We start from the raw sequence: 24,939 nt of genomic DNA, 5'->3' as shown, positions 1-24,939 counted from the left end.
TTCACTACCTGCCTCTTGAAGTACCCAAGTCTCTGTCTCACCATATCGTGAAGAAGCAAAAGAAGCAGAAAAAGCAGAAAAAGCAGAAGAAGCAGAAGAAGCAGAAGAAGCAAAAGAAGCAAAAGAAGCAAAAGAAGCAGAAGAAGCAAAAGAAGCAGAAGAAGCAGAAGAAGCAGAAAAAGCAGAAAGAAAAAAAGAAAAAAAAAGAAAAAAGTCGTGGATATCATCAGGCGTCTGGTGTCCAAAAAAAGTGACTGACGCTCTTGGTGTTGTTTTCAATGCGCGCATAAAATCAGAGTGGCGAATGGTAAAGAAGATTTTGTCGTCGTCGTCGTCGTCGTCGTAGCAGTGATTGCTGAATATGCGTCGTCTCTCATTGCGTCAAAAGAGTCCATCGTAAATCGTGCTTCGTCAAAAACTGTCAAAAAAGAAAAGAGAAGAGTCGTTGCATGTCGTGATAGTTTCAGAGGGGTGTGTGTGTGTCGCGTTCGTCAATATCCTCGGTACCACCGTCTGGAAGGAGAGCCTTCAACTTCGGGAGATCCTGGAGCTTCACACCAGGCTGCGAGGTCATGATTTGCACCAGTGGCGCAGTGAAGACATCGGGCAAGTCGCCCTCGAATGTGACTGTCTTCAAGCCACGCACGCTTCTCAGGGTCTTCAGACTGCTCGCGACTTTCAGATCGGGGTAGCTGGGATTGTTAGACGCCTGGAAGTCTTTCTTCAGGACGTCACGGAATTTCAAGGTCAAGTGCTGGAGTTTCTTGCTTGCTGCCAGGATGCCAATGATACGGTGCTCGAGATCAGCGGACCATTGCCAGCTCTGCATGTCAATGCTGATGGTATGGGCATGCTGCATCGATTTGCTGGAGAGGAAGGCGACAATCGAGGGGATATGGACCTCCTTGGTGAATTCTGCCTGGGGATACACGATATTGAGAGGCTTCTTCTGAAGAATTTCAAGCGCCTCGGCGTTGATCTGTTTGTTGATCAACAGGACCGTAGGCGTGGTCCTACCGGGGAAGGGAAACTTCTTAGGCATACCCTGATCGGTCCACTGGGCAACCGCGCGACCAAGTATGATTGAGCTGTCAGACCAGTCTCCAGTGTGCTCGTAGATCATCTGACGAAGCTCCAGTGGCAAGCTCAAGAAGGGGACCAGTGGGCGCTGGAGCATTCTCTTGAGCTTCGCGGCCTCGTTGACGTTCAAGCCATGGAACGTCACTTCGTCGATGCCGCGTGCTTTGCCGAGAGCGGTCAATGCCTCTGACATCTGGTCTCGAAAGCCGCATTTGTGGGCCGTATCGTGGCAGAGAGTCATGTGCTCGACAAGACGCCGGTCATCGAGCTTGATACTCAGCTTCTTGAGATTGTGCGGGCCTGTCGACAACAGCTCTCCAAGCTGCTCTAGGAGTTTCATGTAACCCGCCCAGCTATAGACCATGGTCTCGTCCTTGATCATCGGATGGCCGACATCAGTTATCTCGAGGAAGCTGACTTGGCGGAGGATGGCAGGTGAAATGACATCTGAAAGGCTGTATCGAAGAAGGCCATGGTGGAAGCTAACACTGGTGGCATGTCAGTCGTGAACGGTACAAGAACTTCAATACAGAAGGCCTGACGAGTACTTACCCTTGCCTCTGCAACAAATGGGATGCTTCGCGAAAGATCTGCTTGTTGATGAGATAGACATTGGGTGTTCGCTTGTGTGGAGCAAAGAGCAGAGAACGTGAAGAGGGTTTCGCACTGAGCCTCGCGAAGGCCTTGTCAAAAAACTCGTTCAGCTTCTCGAAGTCACTGGAGAAGGAGTAGACCACAACCCTCAGCTCAGCGGGCAAACGCAAGAACGGAAAGCACTGCTTGATCAGCCGGACCTGTTGCCGGGTTACACGCCGGCCGCTCGACAGCAGGTCTTGCGAGGTCTTATGGTCCTGATTTACATTAGCAAGAGAGGGCACACGAGATTGCTTGGCCATTACCTACCATGGCTGTTGATGGAGATGCGGAGGGCGACAGTGCTGGGCTGAGAGTGCTGCTACCGCTGTCGGTGATGCTGCGAATGCTGAAGTTCGTGAGGGCGTATGCGAGTTGCGTGAGATGGTTCATGAAGATGCTCAAGGGCTGTGAGTGGGCGCCGCAATTGGCGAGCGATTATGTGGTACTTGTTGGTATGAAGAGAAGAGGAACTGAAAGCGCTGCAGAATATGTTATAGGTATTCAGTTGCGACATCGGAACCGCGACGACGTTGGTATGTTGGCGGTGAGTAAGAGAATCGTCATTGCCAGTGTGTGAATGGTGAGGGTGAAAATGGGCGTGGAGGATTGAAAATCGGGATATCGAGTGAATTCGAAATGCCACTGCCCAACAGCTTCCCGGCACAAGCTTAAAACAGTAGAGCGCGGCAAGCAATTTGATACACTTTGATTAAGGCCTCCATTAAGCCGGCAGCTTACTGCCGTTCCGTTGTCGTATGCCCGATCGGGAAGTCGTGAAGCTATTGAATATGCTTGGCAACAAACAGCCCTACAGCTTCCCAGCCACGTGCTTGAGTGAATTCTCACCTTCTTCACGACGCCATTCTTAGCGTGCGCTAGCTTGTTTCATAGCTTCGAACCTGGGTCCGCTTGTCGGCGATAAGGTCGAAAAGTATACCAATCTCTCATTGTGTCGCGCTCATTCAAGAACGCATTGTATATCCCTGTCGCAGCGACTTGGTTTTCAGCATGCAGCATGCGATAGTAGACGTCCAACTGCTCCATGAAGCCAGGGTTCGGGTCTGCAACACCGCGGCCCTCTCGAACTTGCTCGAGTGCTGCATCTGGCGTGAGGTTGTACTTCCACATCAGGTAGGCGCAGCACACTGTGGCCGACCTGCTTTTGCCCATTGCACAGTGCACAAAGACGGCCCCGCCATTGCGTAGCGCCTCCTCTGTGAATTCCGTCGTCTTATGCAAGTGCTGGAGGATGTTTTCATTCGGGTCGTCGTCGAGTGGAATGTGCAGGCGCGTGTAGAGCTGGAGGTAGTCTGCTTCGTAGATTTCGTAGTCCAGTACGCTAATCACATGCGTGATCTTTGCCTGCTGGAAGAGAGGCTGCTGGGAGTGCAGCGCAGCATATCCTCCTATCCACAGGCCGCCTCCTTCGGTTCGCGGCACCTTGTCCAGCCAGCCCATCCCTCCGTCCAGCAGAGCAAGATGAGAAGAGCGTGTCAAGTCACCCAAGTGTATATGGCGACAGCACGTGAAAAGCGCGCTGGTCGTGTCACTCGTGTGGGAAGTGTGAGGTGAAGTTGAAATTCCGGGACATTTCACCTCGGCAACGGCCCTGACCTTCACAAAATGCACAATATCCTTTGAGCTACCTCCTAGCACATCGCCATGTAGGTACCAGGTAGCAACACATTATATGAAGATTCAAATACGCCAATTGCCGCATCGAGAGAATTGATGGCCCAACTTTGCTTCAGACGAAATGCAAATGATGCAGATGTGCTTGTTCTCGTCATCTTCATTTGGGCTGTCACATGCAGGTGAGCTATGAATGGCCGGTATCTGAGAACGGCATGCAAGCATTCTAGACAGTCCTCCGTACTATATGGCTCAGATTGACGAACAAGTGGAATACCTGAGCCAATGCACATGTTGATGGGTGCTACAACTTACAAGGGAGAGTGAAGTGAAAGTCATCGCACGTGGCTGACGTTCGCAGGAGTGGCTGGGCTGACGATGATGTCGATCGCTGTGACTGCGCCTCAGATGAGCCACAACGCCAGGCTGTTCCTGTATGAAGTGGTGTGTCCATAGAACTACGAGGTACCTACATGTACCTACATGTACCTACCTGACCTTACCTACCTACCTACCTACAATACCTCCTTACACTGCACTCCTTCACCACGTCCACTCTTCTCCCCATCAAACTCACAATAACCAACAACCAACGACCTACTCTATACCAACTGCTCATCTCACCAGTGCTACACACTCCACACCCCGCGGAACAGACTTCACCATCATGGGTCAGTGTCTTTTATCCATTTCATCCTGACCCCTCCACCATGTGGTTTTGGGGCGGATCTGTCCCGCCCGCCATTGCTGGCGTCATCGTCCCCCCGCCTGGCGTCCCATCCTCGCCGTCACCGTGCGAACTGCACCTCCATTGAGAAACACAATAGAGATGTCAGTTGGAGGCTTGCCACAGACATAGAACTGACATATTTTTTTTGTTAGGTCTTGCTAGTAAGCTCGCAGCTGCCCAAGGCGGAGCTGCGCCGGTATCGAACTTCACCCAGCAAGGAGCTGGAGCCGGAGCTGGACAAGGCGGCTACGTAAGAACATTCTCCCGTGTGACGCACTCGTAAAGCTGTGCAGCCTGTGCTCATCTCTTCCCTCCTACACAGCCCGCACACCAGCAGGCGCCACCTGGACAGCAGCAATACTCCGCCTACCGGCCACCGGTAAGTCACCCATCTTTCTTTGTTGCTTTCCTATACCCGCCCTGCACTCTCCACCTCGACTGCTGCCTATCTATCTCCCGTCCAACACCGTCGCGTCGACATGCCGCTTGCTTCACGACTCGCGGCTGGCGGTGCCGGACTGCTGCCAGGCCAGGTACCTTCAGCGCTGCAACCTGGAGGATACCAGCAACAACCGCAACAGCAGCAATACCAACAGCAACCGCCATTTTCACCTCAACACTATGGATCGCCTGCGCCGCCGCCGCCGCCGCCAGGAGGACAATACGCCAGGCCACCTCCACCTCCGCCGCCCAGGCCCGGGCAGACTGCCAGTCCTTATCCGGGCGCAGCTGCACCCTATAGCCCTCAGTCCTATCAACAGCAGCCATATCAACAGCAGCCCTGGAATCAACCACAATACGGCTACGTTCGTGATCACTAGGGACTGGTAGCGACTTGCTATCTGAGCGCAGCTAACATATCTATGAAGCAGGGCGGACCACCATCCGGACCACCTCCACCACAAAATTACCAGCAGGGCCCGCCTCCAGGACAATATGGAGCCCCCCCTCCGGGCCCTCCTCCGGGCCAGCAGCAACAATACGGTGGCCAGGCCAGCTCTCACGACATCCAAGGCTACCAGCGCGAGCTAGAGAAGGCCATTCAAGAGAAGAACTTGCACAGATTTTATGGCCCAGGCACACAGGGCGCACAGAGATTGCCTCAGATCGCTCAGCGCGCGGCACAGTGCGTCGATCGCCTCTGCCAGGCATGGCGCATCCAGAAAGAGATTGCGAACGATATCGTCCGACTGGCTCTATACGATGTGGTGATTTACGTTGATGACTCTGGATCCATGTCCTTCGAGGAGAATGGCGAGCGTATCAAAGACTTGCAGCTTATTCTGCAGCGAGCATGCTTTGCAGCAACGCTTTTCGATGATGACGGAGTCGATCTCCGCTTCATGAACGAGGATCTTCCACTGCAGCAAGTGTCCAACATCCGTAGCGAGCAGCAAGTCGAGCAAATTCTGGCAACCAAGCGGTACAAGGGCCTGACTCCTTTCGGAACCGAGTTGCGCAAGAAGGTCATCGACCCCATCCTGGTGCAGAAGTTGAACAGCGGTCAAATGCAAAAGCCACTGCTGATTATCAGCATCACTGATGGTCAGCCAGCCGGCGAGAACCAGAACACTCTGATAGAGACAGTGCAGTATGCCGTTCAAGCCGCTCAACGATCGCAGTACGGTACTGGTGCTGTGGCCTTCCAGTTTGCCCAGGTTGGAAACGATCAGAAGGCTACCGAATTCTTGGCCAAGCTCGATAACGATCCACAAGTTGGCAGAGAAGTAGACTGCACGTCCAACTACGAGAACGAGTCTGCCGAGATGGCGCGAGCCGTTCCTCCAGTCGACTTGACGCCCGATCTCTGGATGATAAAGCTCATTCTGGGTGCAATCGATCCAAGCTATGACACGAAGGACGAGAAGACGCATATGGCTCCGGGTGCAGGCGGCCCTCCGCCGGGTCAGTACAACCAGCAACAAGGAGGATATGGCCAGGGCTATGGCCAGCAACCGGGCTATGGCCAGTTTACCCAACAGCCAGGAGGATACCCCCCGTGAGTCGCACAGTAGAGTCTGAACTGCTTGCCTTGGGCTAACACGTGAGACAGACCACCTGGCCAGCAGCAATATGGCGCACCGTGAGTCACCCAGCGTACTTCAAACTGTTGATCTTGTGCTAACGTGTCTTAGACCACCACAGCAGCAATACGGCCAGCGACCACCGCAGCAGCAAGCCGTATATCCTGGACAGCAGCAATACGGAGCCCCGTGAGTCGTACCAACGTAACCTCGACTGCTGATCCCGCGCTAACATCTCATGTAGTCCACCTGGACCCCCTCGGTACTAGACGTTCTGAGTTTGTGAATGCCTTTACGTACATGATGGGAAAACATGCATGCTTCCAGTATGGTTGGAGAAGCATCACGAGTAACACGGCCCTACCGTCTCCAAAGTGGAGACAACAGTATCAGAAGCAAATTATGGCAGGAAAGGCTTCACATCTCCTGCGGCGGCCTCATCATACAATATAATGTGATGCTGTCTCCATCATCATCACACACCATCTCCTTGACTAATTGGAACCCCATGCGTTCGTATATTGCCATGTTGGGCTCAGCTCTGCTGGACTCCAGATAGCATTTACGGCCCTCGCGATCAGCTTGATCGGTAACATGTCGAAATAGTAGTTTCCCAATTCCTTTGCCTTGAGCTTCAGGAAGAACTGTCACAATGTTGCAGAAGTAATAGCCTTGCTCGTCTGTCCACAGTTCGCTTTGAGCTGACGCTTGTGCTGCTTTCCAGATGTAGTATCGTTTCGTGTTCAAGCCACCACGGCCCAGCGAGAGGTTCATCTGCAGTTGCATTCTCATCAGCTAAAAACATGAGACACGGGTCAGGAGTCGTGAAGCATCACCTTGACCTGCTCCCACCACAGCCACCAATCCCCAAACCAGCTTTTCAAGGTCTGCGGCTCCTTGGCATTCGAGGGTGGAAGCCAACAAGCCACTCCGAGAACTTTCCCCTCCGAATCGGAGGTATCTTTGGCTACGTGGAAGAGAGCATGCTCTATGCCCCATTTGCAACGTATGGAAAGGCTGTGGGTGTTTCGGGCGAGGGAGAAGTTCTCTCTGTGAAAGATCCAGTGGTTGTAGGGATCATCGGCGAAGGCTGCTTGGATGCAGTGGACTGCGGAGGGAATATCTTTGGGGGTTAAGGGAGATATTTGGATAGGCATTTTTGGTGGGAATTGTGCTGAATTGTTTTGATCGTTGGCGGGGATAGAGTAGATGCAGCGCTGATAGCGGATGAGAATGTGTCTGGTACTAGCGCTATGCTTAAATTTAAGCATGTGAATATCTCTGGCACTGGCAGCCGAATCTTGAGCAGTTTCCGTGTTCCTCCCTCATTCTCCATCCGCCATGATCATCACTATATGAGACCTACCACCGCATTTCTACGCCCTTCCTCACGAGTTCTCGAGTACCTGATCCGAAAGGGCCGCATACCGTCCGCGAGCATGGCGTTGGTGGAAGTGCAAGAAACGCGCGAAGCCGAAATTTTCGAACCGCCTCCCAAAGTCGCTGTGACGCCCTGCGACCCGTGGCCGCGTCCGTACTATTTCGAAGACAACCTCCGCAGGGTCGCGCCGTACCACTTCACGTACAACACGTACTGCAAAGAGCGATGGCGCGGTCGAGGACTGTTGGAGATTTTCACAGACGAATTCCGTGACCGACCCGTCGAATACTATGTATGTGTGATAGAAGGTCGTATACTGCGCGCAAGAGAGGGATGTAGTTCTGACACTGTCGTCGTAGAAAGGGGCGATTGAGGCTGGCGCAGTGCAGATCAACGGTAAGACTGTGCCGTCTATCGAGACGATTGTCAAGAACGGCGATGTGATAAGCCATACAATGCATAGGCATGAGCCTCCCGTGACAGCACAGCCGGTCGGTGTGGTCCACGAAGATGAGGATGTAATCATCATCAACAAACCTGCTGGTGTGCCTGTTCATCCCGCGGGTCGATATAACTATAACTCAGTCATTGAAATAATGCGATCGGAGCGTGGACACGGCTTTGATCCACTCCCTTGTAATCGACTGGATCGCCTCACGAGCGGTGTCATGTTTATTGCAAAGCACAAGAAAGCTGCAGGAGAAATCACCGAACAGCTCATGGGCAGGACGATCAAGAAAGAATACGTCGCCCGAGTCAAAGGCAAGTTCCCAGAAGGCGATGTGGTGTGTGACCAGCCCATCTTGCAAATCTCGCCCAAACTCGGCTTGAACAGAGTTCGCGCAAACGGAAAGGAAGCAAGAACTGTTTTCAAACGATTGGCTTATTACCCGCCGCGACAACCGGGTCTAGATGCCTATGGGTCGGTCAAGGAGGGTTACAGCATCGTACGGGCTCGACCTTTGACGGGACGCACACACCAGCTGCGTGTACATTTGCAATTTCTGGGACATCCCATCACAAACGATCCCATCTACAGCAATCAGCGAGTGTTTGGTCAAGATCTGGGAAAAGACGCCAGCTCTGGTGCCGACGACGAAGATGTCATTACCCGTCTCTCTCGAATGGGCAAATCAGAAGTCGCCGAAGCGGTGGCATATCACGACGAAATGGTCGACGACTATAATCGAAAGAAGGCGGAAAAGATGACGGGCGAGTTGTGTGAAATCTGCCAGACTCCCTTGTACAGTGATCCGGGCCCGCACGAGTTGGGAATCTATCTTCACGCGAGAAAGTATAATTGTGCTGAAGGGAAATGGAGCTATGAGACGGAACTTCCGGACTGGGCTTTGCCGCCGCCTGGATATGAGGGCCCGAAGGAGGCGACGGAGGAGAGTGATCCTTTGGCTGTGGATATGGAGAAGTTGCAGCTGAATGTTGGTGTGGAAGACGCTGGTTCGCAGGAGACGGAGCCCGCAGAATCGAAGTGAACTGGAGCTGAGCCTACCTTAGTCTTGGGTCTAATGTCTCATGGTTTAGGCCAAGAAATGTGAAACGAAAATACCTACACGAGACTTTGTCTCAATAGTTGTATCGTCTTTGAACTATGGACAAAAAATCTCAAATCACATCCAATATTCGACCAAAAATCTAGATGGCCCGCATCAATTTTCTCTACCACGAGGTGGTCTCGAGTAGAGGATTAATTATATTTCAGGTAGCTTGTTGCTTGCTCTATGAAGCAGAGATATGAAGAGATGAGAGGGGGGAAGCTGACCTTCCCTCCCTTTCTCTTCATGATATCTCCCTCTCTTCCCTCTTCTCCCCTTCTTCTCTCTCTGTCTTTTCACCTCCTCTCCCCTCTCCCCTCGTCCTTATCCTCTCATCTATTATAAACTAAGTATATAAAATAAAATTAAATAAAAAAAATAAGGCCAGTCATCACAAGCCACGGGCAGTTCGAGTGGGGTAGGGGGTATCATAATCCATTCATCCTCCCATTCTTCACTTTTTTCCCTTTTCCAATCCACTCCATTCCATTTCCGTTTCCAGTCCACTCCATTTTCAGTCCACTCCATTTCCACTCCATTTTCATTTCCATCCCAAACCCTTGTTTCGCTCGCTCGCTAAAAATATGCCAAAGAAACAAAAACAAAAACAAAAACAAATCAAATCAAATCTATACGCCCTCGTTCGCCATGTATTGATGATGATGGTTGATCATGATTGATGATTGATGATTGTTGATGATGATTGATGATGTCGATGTTCGTCGATGATGATGATGTCGGAATCGATGTATCTCCCCTCCCCTCCCCTCCCTTCCACCCCCCCACTGATCACGCCGCGCCGGGCCGAAAAAGGGTCGTCGAAAGCGCTAGCGAAAAAAAAATCGAGAGGACATCTCATCTATCCATTTCAATAAAACTCGCAGCACTCGTCGGTGTATGGGCATGTGCAGAAGCGATGGAGGAAAACGCCGTCGAAGGTCGATCGGTTTTGGTGGTGGTGGTGAGGCTGGTGGGGATGACTGAAGCACCATTACCACCACCACCACCATAACTTTCGGCAAATGTGTCCATGGGAGTGTAGGTTTTGCTGCGATAGGCGGGGACTTCGTCCATCATCTGTTTTCGTTGGGGAGAGAGGAGTTAGTGAGGTCTGTATGCTTTTGATGGTGATGATGATGGTGGTGATTGATGATGGTGATGGATCATGTTTGGTGTGTAAAAAGAAAAAAAAAGTCCTCTTCTCACCTGTTCGACTTGCTCCAATGTCAAACCTCTTGTCTCAGGAACGAAGAGCCAAGCAAAAATAGCACAGAGGGCACAAGTCGAGCCCCAAATGAAGAAGACTTTGACGCCCAAGTCGGCTTTGTCGTAGTCGACGAGAAAAGGTACAATGATGCCGATGATGGCATTCCAGAACCAATTGCTAGCCGTGGATAGAGCAACTCCTTTCGACCGGATGGGCAACGAGAAGATTTCTCCAATGACAACCCCTGGGAAACAAAGAAAGAAAAAAGATTCGATCAGCTGGGAAACATATCATCTTTTTTTTTGTTTCGCCCCTCGTTTTTTACAGGCAGAGGTTTTACTACTCACATGCTGTTGGACCCCATGTACTCGCAAAGCAAGCGACCTGAACATTGTCAGCCGTGAACAAACATGCCTTTTTCCTTTCCTTTGGGGGGAGGGGGAAGGGGATATCTTACATAAATACAGACAAAAGTGACAAGACAGTAGTCAGCAGCCAATGAATTTGGCGCCGATACGCCGACGATTGCAATGGCGAGTTCGCAAACACACATGGCGATAGCGCCCCAGACGAGGAGAGAGCGTCGTCCAAACTTCTCTATCGCCCAGAAGGAAATCGGCGTGCTGCCCACGTTGACTATCGTTGTGATCATGGATACTAAGAAGGCGCTGTTTACGTGGATGGACTGGAAGAAGGTGACGTTGTAGTAGAAGATGAAGTTGATACCAGTCCATTGCTACATGTACATGGGACGTTAGCCTATATATGTGTATATGGTATGGAGTGCAGCAGCGGGCGAAAAGGGCGAGAAGTAGGATGGGAATTGCTGGTGAATTTCGAACATGTATGTTTCTTTCAAAACTTCAAACTTACCTGCATCATCTGTAGGGTGGTGCCAATGAAGATCTTGCGCAGGTTGGAGTTTGGTCTACTAATGCCGCCCGAAAAGATTCCAAGCCATGATACCTTGCCAGCCTGCCGCTCGAACTCGTGGCTGGCGACAATCTCAGCGAGCTCATCTTCAATGCATGTGGAGGATACCGGCTGGCCTCGGACGCGAGCGAGTGCCTTGGCCGCCTTGTCCAATCGCCCTTTTTTGACATAGTATCGTGGAGACTCCGGGAGGAGCGTCAGACCGATAGACAAGATGGCCGCCCACAGGAACTGTATGCCGATCGGTATCCGGTATGCCGCAGAGCCTTCGAGGTTCCGTGTTGCATAGCCCACGCAACTTGCCAACATCAAGCCGATGGTGATGGCAAACTGGTATAAGGATACAATTGCTCCCCGGACTTTCCGAGGCGCCACCTCTGACATGTAGATGATACTGACAGCCGACAAACAGCCCACGCCAAGACCAGCGATGAATCGCCCCGAGCAGAAGCCTGAGATATGCGTCGCTGCCATCTGCACAATGACTCCGACGGTGAACACGCCGCATCCAGGACCGATCAGGGTAGATTTCCGACCAATCAAATCGGCCGACCATCCGCTGACGAGTGCTCCGATGAACGTGCCAATGGACAGGATGGCGACAGTCAGGGACTTCTCCCAGGTCTGATATGCGTAGCCAGAAAAATCAATAGTCGAGGGACGTCCATAGTTGCGCTTGAAGCTATCCATGCCCAGCACGCCGGAGATGTAGCCGGAATCATAGCCAAAGAGGACGCCGCCAAAGGCAGTGAAGGCGCATATCGCGTACGCTTTCGCGGTGACGGGGGCTTCGACGCGTTGCCTCGAGGCCGACGACGCGATAGGTGTCAAATGGGGACGGCCGAGCGCACATGCCCCGGCAGTGAAATTGGCCATCGCTTCCTTCGGTATGTTCCCCAATCGGCTGTCCTCATTGCTCTCGAGGCGTCCGCTGTGGCATGCTGATGCTGATGCTGATGCAAAGCGGCGAAAGGGGCAGATGGGATACGGCAAGTCAGACGAAAGAAGTGAGAGCGTCGTCAGAGCAGGATAGCAGAGTAGCAGAGAGGAGTAAGACGTCGGAGAGTACACATCGTCACTCTCTCATTCTCACTCTCACTCAGAACTCGTCCACCATCATCATCAGCCTTCAAGCAGCCTGTTTCCGCGTGCCTTTGAGCGACGAACTATCCCAGGGCAGCCCCTGCGAGGCGAAAGTGCTTGGTACCTGCTTCTCGCACGGGGTTCCATGCATAACACGACAATGCCAGCATGCTCCGGAGACTAGCTGCCTTTCCTCTCGCCACGAATCACAGCGAGCCTACGCTCATATCACCCTCATATCCTCCTTTGCTATACCTTCTAGGAGCTACTCGCATCGTCACGTCGCCTCGGCTCGCGGACGAATAGGCCACGCCAGCCGTTCTGGGAACCCTTGGAAAGGGATCTTCTCGTCCGTGCGAGACTTTTTTCTGTTCCGGGAATGGCCTAGGTGGTACTTTCGCCTTTGTCCCTTGGGATACCAGTCACAAGGCCCTCAAGGGAAGAGTCCGAAGCTCTCTAGAGAGAGACAGAGACAGAGACAGAGGCGCTGCCCAGTGCGGAGACAACCAGGTTCACGATTGGCGCGCCTAGCAGTCTTCGAAGTCTTATATAAGCCGTAGTGTAGGACTGTACAAGACTACAAGTATACAAGTATACAAAGGGACGGGCGGCAAGGTATTCTTTGTCAACAACCTTGAAGCGTCCATCTGCCGTGACTCCGTTTGTGATATGTCTAGGAAGTACCTCCGTAATAAGTTCTTGATGAACTTCTTGTGTGCCCGACAAGCAATACTACCTAGGTAACTTGTGACTACTCTTATGTCATTGTCATCACAAAGCTTTTCCATTGCAGGAGACCCTTTAAACTTTGCCAGCTGTTAGGTACACACATCAGCGGGAGAGAAGAGGAGGGCCGTACTTGAAAAAGGTGAATGAACTTGTCCATCACACATTGCCGCCCCGTTCGATATTGGAAAAACACGCACCTGTGTAACATATGTTTGTCACCCAAACACCAGATGACGAGATTTTTTTGCGCAGCAGACACGTGCGCATGCAGCATGCCCAGCATCATGTCCACAAGGCTTCATCAAGCAATAGCGACGAACAAGCAGTCTTCTACTATCCAATCAAGAATGCATCTGCACGATACAGTATCTGCACCCGTCGCAAACGGGACATTAAAAACATTTGTCCGGAACATTTTTTATTGTTAATATTTCAAAAAGCTTGCATCCCTGAACCAACGGGGAAACCAACATGCATTATTTTACACAGGGGATCCATCTCTCTCTTTCTCTCTTTCCTTTTCTCCTTTTTCGTTTTACCGTTCCATGATTTCCATCATCACCATCTGGCATCATTTCCATCACATCATCACGGAGCACGGGGCACTGCTGACGGGTCACGGGTCATGGATGGCGTTGAGTGTAAATGTGGTACCTCCTAGTGCTACTCCTCCAAACATACCAATGCCTATGTAGGTGTGTAACTTTCCCCCCAAGGTACGAGTTGGGTACGACGTGTGAGGATATTGCTCCTCGAGACGGAATGCAGCACGAGAGCCTATGTAGATAGATGGAAAGCATTCTCATCCGCCAGATATTGGACGAGTCGTGAGATATTACCTACTACATATGTACTTTCCACGACCTGCAGAAGAATATGATTAAAAGTTGAAAACGAAATGTATAAGATTCAGCACGGGCAGCTATGTGCCCTTTGCTTTTTGCTTCATGCATAACATAAGCAAATCAACAGAAGAGTGACAAGACGGGGAGGATGCTTCTGCTTCTCCTGCTTCTCCTTCTTCTCCTTCTTCTTCTCCTTCTTCTTCTTCAGACGCGGTCCGTCACTTCTCATTATTGACAAGGACATCGTGGATAAGTTCAAAAAAACGCAATTTTGAATCCGCCCGGATGAGTCCGAGCGGCAGGATGGAGACTGTCCGGACTACCACCATCTCCCTGCTGCTGTACATCTGACATCTCATCACATTGTTTCATATCATCAGGCTGCTTCGGAACTAGGTAGAAGCTCAAGCATCTCACTACCATCGGTGCCTCCCAACGAGGCGGTATGATTGCCAACGCCTGAAGCTGAAGTATCCACAAACCTGGGCCAGTCTTTGCCACCAGTAGCAAGCACGCTCCACATATCGAGCTCTTTCGTAAACCACCGATCTTTCCTGGTCGTTGATCGCTGACTACCTTCCAATGCACTTCTCGCTGCCCGAGTCGTTCGGGCACGCTTCGCTCTCCGGCCCCCATCGGTATCCATCAGTCCCAGTCGCTCGCGCTGTTCTTCCAATGCCTGATCATACTGTACAATCGAGCGTACGTATGGTGCAAGGTCCATCGTGATCACACGGAAGGTACCATCGAACACCGACAGCTGTAACCCTGTATTCGTCACCGACACTTCGGCTGGCGAGGATATGGGATCAAAGCACGCGAATGCGCGTCGATTGAGCGGCTGCTCGCGACTCGCCTGTGCCCGCTTCGCGGGGATTCCACGGAGAATCCGATCACTCTGGACTGCTCTAGGGTTGACTGCATAAGTCTTCCAAGCGCCCAAAGTCATCGTTAGGAGAACATGCTTGCTGAAGTCGGAGTAGTCGATCATCTCGTCAGTTTGCAACACTTTCATTCCCTCAATGTAATGACCTCGCACCCTTTCGGGCATATCTGGTTGTGTGGAGTCGAAACAAGCCGAGTCGGGCAGACCGAGAGCTGTGCATGCATCTGCTGCGCTCAGCATGTCGGCAGTAGCTGCAAGCAAAGACAGGCCACGCAAGTTGCGCTTGGGGTCAACGAGAACTCCTGAGCTCTCTGATGATGGACGTCCATCGTTCTCATCGTCGGCTTTCCAGCCGAGTGCGCGGGAAGGCTCGACGCCAAAGTTGGTCCAGGCCCGCCACAAAGCATCTTCAGCTGAGGCATCAACGGCAGGGGTCACTCCCATGCCTTCCTGGTAGGTGTTTTCACTGACCACACGTACCGTGCGACCGAAGTGATCAGTGTCAGACCCGGGAGGCCATCGTTGATATATCCACCCAAGACCTTCCTTCGGGTCACCCACTCCCATTTGGCACCAGTAGTCAAGCTCAGTGATGCTGGCTCGTAAGTCACGGTCGTGGTGCTCATACAGACTCTTGACTGCGCCTCTTTTCAGCAGATGGCCCTCTGCTGCAGCGAGGAGCAACATGTAGTCTGTTGCCGTATCAACAGGCGGAGGTCGGAAGCGCAGGATGGCATGCAATGGGATTGTCTGGATAGCAACCAGATCCTCATCGTTGCAAGTCATGATAAAGGGCCTCTTCGAGGTCTCAATTAACTTCACAACGGTGGTCCAAAAGTCCTTGTCATCTTTAAACAAGATATCGACCTCCTCCAGAAGGATCAGCGATTGTTGCTGGTCCTTCTTCGGCTGGTTCAAGGCATCCTTGACGGCCTTCAATGTCTTAGCTTTTACCACTTCCGTTGGAACCGGCTTCTGCTTGGGCTTCGCCGCCGCTGTGGTGGACGGCTGGAAGAAAGCACTCATTTTGCCCTGCCTTCCGCTTTCGAGGTCTTTTTGAAAGGCTTCATCCATCCCCGTGGGCTCTTCGTTGCCGACGAACTCAGTAGCTGCCACTTCGGTGCCGTGATGCTTCACCAAATGATTCTCAGCCATGTCGCCAACCCGATCGAGCACGTCTTTGCCACTTCTGCGCTCACTCGAGCTGATCTCGAAGACCTTGAAACCGAGATCTTTGGCAATACCATAAGCTGCTGCAGTCTTGCCGCATCCGTTGGGGCCACTGAGCATGATCACGTTGCTGAGCTTCGTGCCGGCAGGAGCGACTTGGACAACGCTATTGTGGGACCTGCGAGACGCATGTGGACTTGCTGGCACAGAATCGCGAAGCTCACTCATCTCATAAATCTCCTCGTCGCTTTCCACCAAAAAGTCGTCCATCTCGTCAGCCTTCTTTTTCCGCTTCTTCTTCGGCTTATCTTTTGTTGCAACCATAGGTGTTGCTTTAGTCGCAGCTGCAGCGCCACCGACTGCCTGAATGGTGAGAGACTTCAGCCAATCCTTCAGCACAGCAATCTCACTCTCTGGCTGCAGCACATCAGCTGAAGTCAATGGGGCGTACTTCTGTGTCCAGGATGCAGCCTCCCCTCTGGACTGATCAAACGCTGTCATTATTGTCGGTATCCTATTGTAAAGCCTCTGCAGTGCAGGGTGAACCTGTTGCTGGGAAGGGCTAAAGGTCAATTCATCAGTGTTCTCATCAGCCATGGGAACAGATAATTGTGTGGAGATCCTGTATGCGATGTCCTGTCCTGACAGCAGCAATCGCTCGGGCACATTAAGCTGAGCGTGAGCTTCGTGGAAACCGTCTGGTCGTATGATGCAGTCTTTCTCTGGTTGTAGTTGTGCGCCAAACTGCGCTAACACCGACTCATTATCGACAAGCGGCAACCGGGCTTGTTTCTGCTTGCGTCGAACGAAGTGATCTGGACATGATCTCGCATCAACTGCCAGCGGAGCTGAGTCTGCAGCAAGTCCTCGCACATGCACCTGATCACGAGCTGGAAAAGGTGGGTCTTTCGCACCTGGATGTCTGATCATCAACCGATCTTTGTTCAACGTTGACACATATGATTGATGGTCTCGCGGATCATAACAACGATCGGCCAAGGCTTGCATCCTAAGCCTGCCAGGCGTGATGGCGGTCGACTTCCGCGAAGGCTCCTTCCTCGGGGGTGTATGGTCATCTTTGGGCTTTTCTAGCTTGAAGAAAGGATGTGGGGGTTTGTCTGGCTTTCTCGGCGTACTTTTCTTTGGTGTGACATTATTCGCCACAGTCCGCGACCTTGCCTCCTTCTTAGGCTTTTGTGCAGTAGCCTCAACCACAATTGGAATATGCTCCTCCCCTCCGAGCACGCGAGAGATTCTGTCTCCGATCGCAATCTTCGATAGAAAATCCGCGCCGTATTTGATAGTAACAACCAAGTGTCTATCGGCATGGACAGCGGCTGCTCTTCGTGGTCTTCCTCGTTTCGTCAACTGTTGTGTCGTTGGCTCTGCCAGTCTTGGCTTGTTTGTGGGAGGCGAGCCAAAAGTCCCATTCGCGTTGATACGCAGTAGCTTCTTAGGTGGAGCTCGGGGAGAAGGCGTCCTCGGCACCACCGCGTTGACATCCAGGTCTACGACTGCACCTGTGATCCTTTCATTTGCGGTGGGAGGCGAAGATCGCGGTATGATGACCTGCGGCGAGCTTCGGAGAGCCTCTGGGACTGTCCCACTTGCATCATTCGTCTCTCCAGTTCCAACATCAATCGACTCAAGCTCATTTGTTCGCCTTCGCTTGCTTCGGCAGTCATTCTGCTCTGGCTGAGCAACGCCCTCGTCCTGGATGGGGAGAACCTCCGTAGCAACGATACCGGGATGGATGACCTGGTTCAATGTCCTTTGGACCTTGCCCTTGCTCTCAGCATCTATCTTTTTCTGCTTGCGCTTACTATTCGTCCTTTTGGGCTTCTCGGTTGCGTCAATGGGCGGAGCGTCGGGTGCAAAGTTGAGATCCTCGTTACTGTGCTGATGTTCGTGGAGCTGTTCGTGGGACAGCTTCTTCGACTCTGCTCTCGTCAGCATGCTGTGCTCTCAACACAAGTACTTTGGTGGTGGGAGAGCACACCACTGGCGCGCTGGAAGAAGGGATGCACGCTCTTGCCATCTTCTGCGTTCATCACACGGAGCACTGCAATTTCTGCCATTCATAACCCGTGTTCATGGTTCATCGTAGCGTGCTGAAGGGAGGGTGAGGTGGTGGATGAAGGGGAGGTGGATAATGTATGGAGGATGTTAGCCAGGACCTGAAGCTGGTATGACGCGAAGACGCGCCTGATCTCGGACGCGTTGGCATCGAGGCGGGCACGTGATACACGCATATGATTTTTTAGCGGCGAATTAAGCGAACTGCTGGAAAAAGTTCCATTGCTATTGCTTCAAGCTGCCTTTTCACGAAGTGCACTCCAAGTCTTGCAACAAACATGTCGATCGAAGAACCATACACCATTGCTACTCTACCAAGACCGCTGGATCAGGAGCATGGCCGTATCCATCCAGCGACGGTGTCCAGCTTGAGTGGCTCACGGAAGAGAAAACGACATGAAATCGCCGTCGGCGTGGACGGCGAGGGCGTGAATATCTATAATGTATGCTGATCGGATTTCTGAGATGCTAGTCGTCGTAGCTAACAGTGGATGCAGGTCCAAACACAGAGCATCGTGAGCTCCTATGCGCTTCCTCCCCAGTCCTACTTGGCTGCACCTCCATGTTCGATATACTGCAAACGGGCAAAGCCTCTGCAATCGCAGCGGCATACATATCTCGCTATTCACACTCGATCCAACGACTCTCGGTCGAGACTTGTGGGCATTACAGAGGATCTAGGTAGACCGCTGATGGACTCACACGAACCACGAGCGCCGACCAAAAGAGAACGAAAGCTCCGCGACGGAAAGGTTGCAGGGTTGGACGTCGTCCCTGTGTCCGATGCCAAGGGTGGTATCGCCCCGGTGCTGATATCCTATGAGAATGGCAATGTGGATTGCATCTCTGGAGATTTGTCAGGGACGCGATGGGAGCACTCATCGACAGATGGAGGCTTGGTTGAGTATGCAGCAGTGGTGGATCTGGATACTGCACGAAGAGGCCTGCTCAAGAATCGCGAAGACGTGCTTGCGCTTCTGGGTCCTCATGTGTCCGACAGCGCAAATGGGAATGCTCCTTTGCTGTGCCAGGTCATTCGCATTCCGCAGCAGGCGTCTTCACAACTGAGGGTATATGCCCTGCGAGACGTCGGCACAACCACTTTACAAGGACAGCGATCGAAACTCGATCTTGTCTTAAGCTACGATGTGCCCGCGAAACACGGCGATGGAAGGTCGGTCTACGAACTGCATGCAAGCTCTGGTATGCTCTACCAGTGTGTGGGCCAACGTGTGGCCATCTTCGATGTATCCGGCACCACGCCGCGACTGTCATTCGAGAGTGGCAGAAAGTCTGGGCAGGTGCAAAGCTTCTCTCGTCTCTCTGCCGGTGCCGTTATCGTGGTATCGCAAGGTCGACTAGCAGTCTACGATACCAAGTTTGGCTCGATCCTAGGCGCGCTGACTCTGCCTCACGATCAGACGACAGCTCAGAATCAGCCAACGCCCGCGCTACTCAATCACTTCACGGATCTGGGTATTCTCGTTGCTCTGGACGGCATGAAGCTGATTGCATTCCAGCTCGGCGAAGCCATCGAAGATGTGAAACGGTCAAGAGCGCAAGGTGCGTTGCTGTCTGATGTGATTGGTAAGGGAAAGTTCACCAACGAGGCTCAACACCTTGATATCTACAGCCGAAGGGACAAAAAGCAGAAGAAGTGGGAAGAGTGGAAAGCCAAAGTCGACACAATCGCGCAACAACATGACACTCGTGCCCTAGAACGACGAGTCGCCCAGGACATCCATGTCGCGAACGATGACAAGCATGAAGAGACAGAGACGCTGGCCAATGGTGTTACAAACGGAGCTGAGGGTGCGTATGTTGAATGGGACCTGCTACCGCAACACTTCGACTCTCCGTACGTGGATCGCAGGAAAGCCGTCTATGTGCTTGGAAAGATGTTTGCATGGAGATCGAAAACGAGCGGCTTCATCCTTGGGCAAAGACACCTTGAGCTAGTCTTGCCGTCCCGCAACATCTTACGATGGCTCGCCCTCGCTGGCTACCTCACCGCCACAGAAGTGGAACACGCTCTGCCGCAGGCCGTGGAAGGGTTTGCATCAAGACCTTACATTGCACCTGGCGACATCATCCGAGCCGTCAGCGAAGCAGATCCCAGCTTCGTCCTGCTCCATAGCCTGCTGGCACTGCCAGCCTACTGGGAGCTCCCTGAGGTCGTTCAAGCCCTTCAAGTGTTGATCGCATCGTTCGATGATCAGCTCGATTCTGAAAGAGAGACCCAGCAATTCCTCACAAACGGAGACGTAGACATGGTCGACGACGACAGATCTGAAGCCAAGATCGAAGCGGAAGAAGCTGCCGCTTTCGCAGAAGTGGAGCGAGTTACCAACTTCCTGGAAGCCGGCGTATCTACTCGCAGCGCCGCTTTTCGAAAATGTCTGGATCGCCTGCAGGAATTTCCTCAGAAGAACGTCACAAAGGTAATGCGAGCTCAAATGTCCCAAGACGACATCATTTACTTCATCCACATCATGCGCCTAGAGCTCGCCAATGGCGGCTGGACTCGTCCCTATGCCGGACAAGTCGAAGAGGAACTGTCCTCTGACTTCACCTCTCTCGGTGAAGCTCAAGATTTGCACCCCAGCAACCAGGCGATTCGCACCATCGCGAACCTTCTCAGCTGCTCCGTGGATGCCATTGGGCTCAGCGGTTGGCTCATTGGCCAAAGTGGCAATAGTTGGTCGACGGAAGACCTCATCGAGAGCATGGTCAACGAGACTAGTGCAGTCGTGGAAGGCATTTACCACTTGGAAAGCTTGGAGACGTTTCTGAGGGAAGTGGAGAAGACGGGGGCAAGTATTGATCTGAAGCAGAGCACTGAGCGGAAGAGGAAACACGAGGAGATGGAGTGGACGCCTGAAACGGCGCTGATGCCTCTTGGTGGAAGAATTGAGCCTCCGTTGTTGAGTGGCAAGAAGTCGAAGGCGGTCACAGCGGAGCAGAAGAGTCGGGGGGTGGGGAAGTATAGCTTTGAGAGGATTAGGATTTGAGCCGCGATCTGAAAGGATACATTGTCGGCAGTCCCAAAGTGTCTTTGGAGGGGGTTCTATTGAAGGTTTCTTGTATCCTCGCGTGTATAAGTCGCTTGCCTGTTCCCGGTCTGCGGAAGGCCGTTGCAGTGAGTACGAAGTCCGGTCAGTCACCGCCTGAGGAGGTAGGCAGAGAGGCGGGTGGAGTTCGAATAAGCTTTGCTCCTCCCCAACTTCTGCGCTTCCTCCTCGTTGTTCACTTGGTTTTGGTACACCTCCGCTAAACACTTCTTTTCTGTGTCACTCCTGTCATGGCACTCCCACGACACCTGTCCCGAGCGCCACCGCATACAACAGCACCGCCACCTCACCCGAGGGCCATGGGTCACGTGCAGTAGCGAAATGGCGGCCGAGTGTGCCAGTGCATCCGAACATCCAGACGACATGCCGGTTGGCGCCTTGGCTGCGGACGCGGCATGCAGACTACGGCGACATCGACATCATCCCGGCGTTTTTGCTGCACACCCAACCAATCCATCCATCGCGACTAATCTTCCACGTGCCTGTATGCAGCATGGTCGTGGGCTGCGGCCTGCAGGAACCAAGTTCTCATCGATATGCAAGACGCGAGTGCTCAGGCGGAACCCGGTAACTGCAGGCAAGCGGACTGATGGCAGCACGAGCGAGCCATGGGATGCCGTGTATACAGTAGCGGGATATAAAGACGGCGTGATGTCTGGGACTCGCGAGAGAGGCTGGTTCCTCTTCGTGTTGCTCTCTTCTCTGGCGGCTGTTCTGCGGGCTGGTATTGACCTGGAAGGCTTGATATCCTGCTTCATTCGTCGCAGCATTATTGTGTCAGGGACGGAGTGACCACACCTTCGCCCACGAACACTTCAAGCACCATGCCATCCTCACTCAAGCTCGCAGCTGTCACCTTAGCCATTGGTCTCACAGCTGCAGCTCCCGCTCCAGTAAAGAGACAGGACAACGGATTTTGGAGTGCCGGAAAGTACGAGGGAGCAGGAACTTCTTACAATGATGGCAAATGGTCGCCAGGCCAATATCCAGGCTCCGAGCAGCCAGTCACACCCCACCCGTATCGTGGACACGCAAAGAGCCAGCCAGAGAAGAGCTTGAACGTACAAGTGGGACCACGTCCCTACTTTTTGGTAGATAACATGGATGATGGGCCTTTGAAGGAGAAGCTCGAGAGCTGCTCTGAAGGACCATTCGAGACTACTAGCTTTTCGATCTCGCATCGTGGTGCGCCATTACAGTTCCCGGAGCACTCTAAGGAGGGCTACGAAGCCGCCATCAGAATGGGAGCAGGTATCGTCGAATGCGACGTCTCCTTCACCAGTGATCGCGAACTCGTCTGCCGCCACTCCAACTGCGATCTCCATTATACGACCAACATCCTCGCAGTACCTGAGCTCGCCGCCAAGTGCTCCGAACCTTTCGTCCCTTACAACAACGAAACAGGCGAACTAGCCTCAGCAAAATGCTGCACGAGCGATATCACCCTCAAAGAGTTCAAGTCTCTCTGCGCAGAAATGGAAGGTGGAACTTTCAACGCGATGAACACCACCCAATACAACGGTCGTCTCGGCCAAACACCCGATTGGCGCACAAACTTGTACGCCTACGCCTGTGCGGAACCCTTATCCTTGAAAGAGCAAATATCCCTTGTAGACTCCTACGGGCTGAATTTCACCGCCGAGGCCAAAACGCCTGAGGTCCCCCTACCATTCGACGGAAACTACACTCAAGAACTTTTCGCCCAACAAATCGTCGACACCTTTGACGAAGCGAACATCGACCCCAGTCGTGTGTGGCTACAAAGTTTCCTCCCAGCTGATATCTTTTATTGGATCGACAACGCTCCTGAGTATGGTTTACAAGCTGTATATCTCGACGAACGCGCCGATCTCAACGCCACGGGGTACGACGAGGCAGTAGCTTCTCTGCCCGGCCTTGCAGCACGAGGAGTCAAAATCATCGCGCCTTCGATTTGGCAGCTCGTGACTGCCGATAACGAAACTCAGGAAGTGATTCCGTCGACTTACGCGCTCGCTGCCCAAGAGGCTGGACTGGATATCATTACGTGGTCGTTTGAACGTACGGGTCCGCTGGAGGATGGCGGGGGCTATTATTATAGCAGCGTCAGTAATTTGATCAACAATGATGGCGACGAGTTGACCGTGCTTGATGTGATTGTCCAGAAGGTCAAGGCGATTAGGATCTTCGCTGATTGGCCTGGAACTGTGACGTACTATGCCAATTGCTTCGGGCTGAAGTAGTAGTAGTAGTAGTGAGAGACGACAGACGAAATCGACGGGAACGATGCTGAATGTGAGTGATCAGATCACGAGAAACGAGACATTTCTGTATAGTTGACAACCGAGCACGGCACGCGAAGATCGATCGCAGAGGATTGTTTGCAGGTCCCTACCTACTTACAAGAAAGACCTTTCCTCATTCTTTGCCTGCACTGCCAAGAGTTATTATGCATACTTAGATGCTGCATGTCGCCGACATGCGTCTAACATTTGCCATTTCGCCGTGAGCCGCAGCACCCCGTCCGAACCATCACATACTAAGGCACTACTGTACTACTACACTGCACCTATCCTAAGCCTATCCTATCCTCTCCACTTTCTCACGCGCAAGCCGGAACACAGCCAACTTCGGCTGGCTCTCACTCTCTACCACGTTGTATAGATTACAGGAATTTTTAGCTGTGCATCCCTAGACTAAGGTATCGTCTCTGTCTCTCCCACATATACACTTCGCACATCCTTCACACACAGAGCCTTTTAGAAAGTACAGTTTTGCTTTTCTTTTCCTACCTTTCTTTTTGGCTAACTCAATCTATCTATCTGTTCAGTCCGCGGGTCTCAACGTCGTTGTCGTCCTCGTTGTCGTCCTTGACCAGGCGGATCGAAAAAGTCTCTTTCTCTCCCTATCTATCACCGTCGATCGGGATCGGAAGAATAGGGGGGTGGGGAGCTCGGGAAGATCGGGAGAGAGAAAAAGAGGAGCAATAATTGGGTCGGCATCTACTTATCTCCTCAGTGACTTGGCCGATTTTCGTGGTGGGCTACGTGGGCCGATAGGTGTATACCTATGTATGTTCGCCTTATTTTGCTGTGTGTAGTTTGTGTCGTTTGTGTAATAGTGTTGTAGAAGTGACGTTGGTCTACGGCGGGGTTTTTTTTTCTTGTACTCGCCGTGGAAAGTTGGCTATGTCTTGGCTAGGTACCTAGCTAGTTATCACTGTGGAGGACACTACCTGGGTACAGTACCTACCTTACCTAGGATATGATAGCGGATGTTGCGTAGCTAGCATCGTTTTCGGAGGAGGAAACGAGACGAGATGAGATTCGCTGTAAGTATACCTAGGTAGAGAGAGAGATCGATCATCATATCAACAGTCCGAGTGATAATAAAGTCTCAGGTATATAGGTAGTCAAAAAAACCTCATCTAATGAGATCGACTCGCTTTCGCGAGGGCATACAGATGTAGTAAACTACAAGTCGATTCATATCTTGCACTTACACGGACAGATTGTGGAGAGCACCGCAGCAGCCAAGAAGTTCATTCAGACCGTCGAACAAACGAGTATACACTATATGTGTACTAGTGAGGCACCTTCTACACAGTAGGTAGTCAGTCGTTCGGTAATCCGTCCATATCCCTCGAAATCTTACGCAATAAGAGACAAGACTAGAAGGTAGGAGGTAGTTTCTACTTTCTTGGCTTAAATCTAGAACATCTACTACCTCCTAGCATCACCGTACCTCTATAGCAGTAGGCAGGTATAATGCTCTAGAAATTCATTTTTTTTTGTATATATATGCCGAGGTTAGTGCACCCTAAACCTAAAAAGCGGAATTTAGGTGTTTCGCGGAATTCAGTCCGGAAACGACTCGAGAAAACTTTCGTCAGCTTAGTAAGGTAGTCGGCAACTGGCCTACTGGGTT

The 24,939-nt window shown here is 52.1% G+C and overlaps 9 protein-coding genes across 9 annotated transcripts; 4 read left to right on the top strand and 5 right to left on the bottom strand.

Moving 5' to 3' along the window:
• Nucleotides 1-463: 463 nt before the first annotated feature.
• On the bottom strand, nt 464-2,106 carry SEPMUDRAFT_106075 (uncharacterized protein; the record flags this gene model as incomplete). The annotated part of the gene is made up of 3 exons (XM_016900609.1): nt 464-1,568; nt 1,633-1,931; nt 1,984-2,106. The coding sequence occupies 3 exons, from the start codon at nt 2,104-2,106 to the stop codon at nt 464-466; spliced, it is 1,527 nt and encodes a 508-aa protein (XP_016764007.1).
• A 293-nt stretch (nt 2,107-2,399) lies between these two features.
• SEPMUDRAFT_154593 (phosphatases II) lies at nt 2,400-3,223 on the bottom strand. Its single transcript, XM_016907571.1, has one exon. It carries the CDS (start codon nt 3,172-3,174, stop codon nt 2,602-2,604), a length of 573 nt encoding a protein of 190 aa, XP_016764006.1. The 5' UTR covers nt 3,175-3,223; the 3' UTR covers nt 2,400-2,601.
• A 675-nt stretch (nt 3,224-3,898) lies between these two features.
• On the top strand, nt 3,899-7,167 carry SEPMUDRAFT_124062 (uncharacterized protein). Its single transcript, XM_016901879.1, has 8 exons — nt 3,899-4,019; nt 4,231-4,328; nt 4,401-4,457; nt 4,948-6,077; nt 6,132-6,161; nt 6,214-6,291; nt 6,347-6,876; nt 6,939-7,167. The coding sequence occupies exons 1-7, from the start codon at nt 4,016-4,018 to the stop codon at nt 6,369-6,371; spliced, it is 1,422 nt and encodes a 473-aa protein (XP_016764005.1). The 5' UTR covers nt 3,899-4,015; the 3' UTR covers nt 6,372-6,876; nt 6,939-7,167.
• Nucleotides 6,520-7,259, bottom strand: SEPMUDRAFT_37704 (acyl-CoA N-acyltransferase; the record flags this gene model as incomplete). The annotated part of the gene is made up of 2 exons (XM_016908678.1): nt 6,520-6,876; nt 6,939-7,259. The coding sequence occupies 2 exons, from the start codon at nt 7,257-7,259 to the stop codon at nt 6,520-6,522; spliced, it is 678 nt and encodes a 225-aa protein (XP_016764004.1).
• Nucleotides 7,260-7,470: 211 nt separating this feature from the next.
• On the top strand, nt 7,471-9,045 carry SEPMUDRAFT_147634 (DRAP deaminase). Its single transcript, XM_016904430.1, has 2 exons — nt 7,471-7,775; nt 7,843-9,045. The coding sequence occupies exons 1-2, from the start codon at nt 7,542-7,544 to the stop codon at nt 8,971-8,973; spliced, it is 1,365 nt and encodes a 454-aa protein (XP_016764003.1). The 5' UTR covers nt 7,471-7,541; the 3' UTR covers nt 8,974-9,045.
• Nucleotides 9,046-9,888: 843 nt separating this feature from the next.
• SEPMUDRAFT_154591 (glucose transporter) lies at nt 9,889-12,152 on the bottom strand (the record flags this gene model as incomplete). Its single annotated transcript, XM_016907570.1, has 5 exons — nt 11,114-12,152; nt 10,698-10,976; nt 10,588-10,624; nt 10,240-10,484; nt 9,889-10,110 (listed from the first exon to the last, which is right to left on the bottom strand). Exons 1-5 carry the CDS (start codon nt 12,047-12,049, stop codon nt 9,889-9,891), a joined length of 1,719 nt encoding a protein of 572 aa, XP_016764002.1. The 5' UTR covers nt 12,050-12,152.
• A 2,108-nt stretch (nt 12,153-14,260) lies between these two features.
• Nucleotides 14,261-17,937, bottom strand: SEPMUDRAFT_14221 (P-loop containing nucleoside triphosphate hydrolase protein; the record flags this gene model as incomplete). The annotated part of the gene is made up of 2 exons (XM_016902992.1): nt 14,261-17,800; nt 17,857-17,937. Coding segments are annotated over 2 exons (3,621 nt in total), but the record flags the coding sequence as incomplete, so codon positions are not given.
• A 303-nt stretch (nt 17,938-18,240) lies between these two features.
• SEPMUDRAFT_131473 (uncharacterized protein) lies at nt 18,241-21,021 on the top strand (the record flags this gene model as incomplete). The annotated part of the gene is made up of 2 exons (XM_016902428.1): nt 18,241-18,405; nt 18,460-21,021. The coding sequence occupies 2 exons, from the start codon at nt 18,241-18,243 to the stop codon at nt 20,971-20,973; spliced, it is 2,679 nt and encodes an 892-aa protein (XP_016764000.1). The 3' UTR covers nt 20,974-21,021.
• Nucleotides 21,022-21,536: 515 nt separating this feature from the next.
• SEPMUDRAFT_147633 (glycerophosphoryl diester phosphodiesterase) lies at nt 21,537-23,575 on the top strand. The gene has a single exon (XM_016904429.1). It carries the CDS (start codon nt 21,858-21,860, stop codon nt 23,253-23,255), a length of 1,398 nt encoding a protein of 465 aa, XP_016763999.1. The 5' UTR covers nt 21,537-21,857; the 3' UTR covers nt 23,256-23,575.
• Nucleotides 23,576-24,939: the final 1,364 nt, after the last annotated feature.

Source organism: Sphaerulina musiva (genome assembly GCF_000320565.1).
Source record: "Sphaerulina musiva SO2202 unplaced genomic scaffold SEPMUscaffold_2, whole genome shotgun sequence".
Classification (NCBI taxonomy): domain Eukaryota; kingdom Fungi; phylum Ascomycota; class Dothideomycetes; order Mycosphaerellales; family Mycosphaerellaceae; genus Sphaerulina; species Sphaerulina musiva.
Note: the sequence above shows the minus strand (reverse complement) of the source record. Positions and strands in the feature narration are given on the sequence as shown.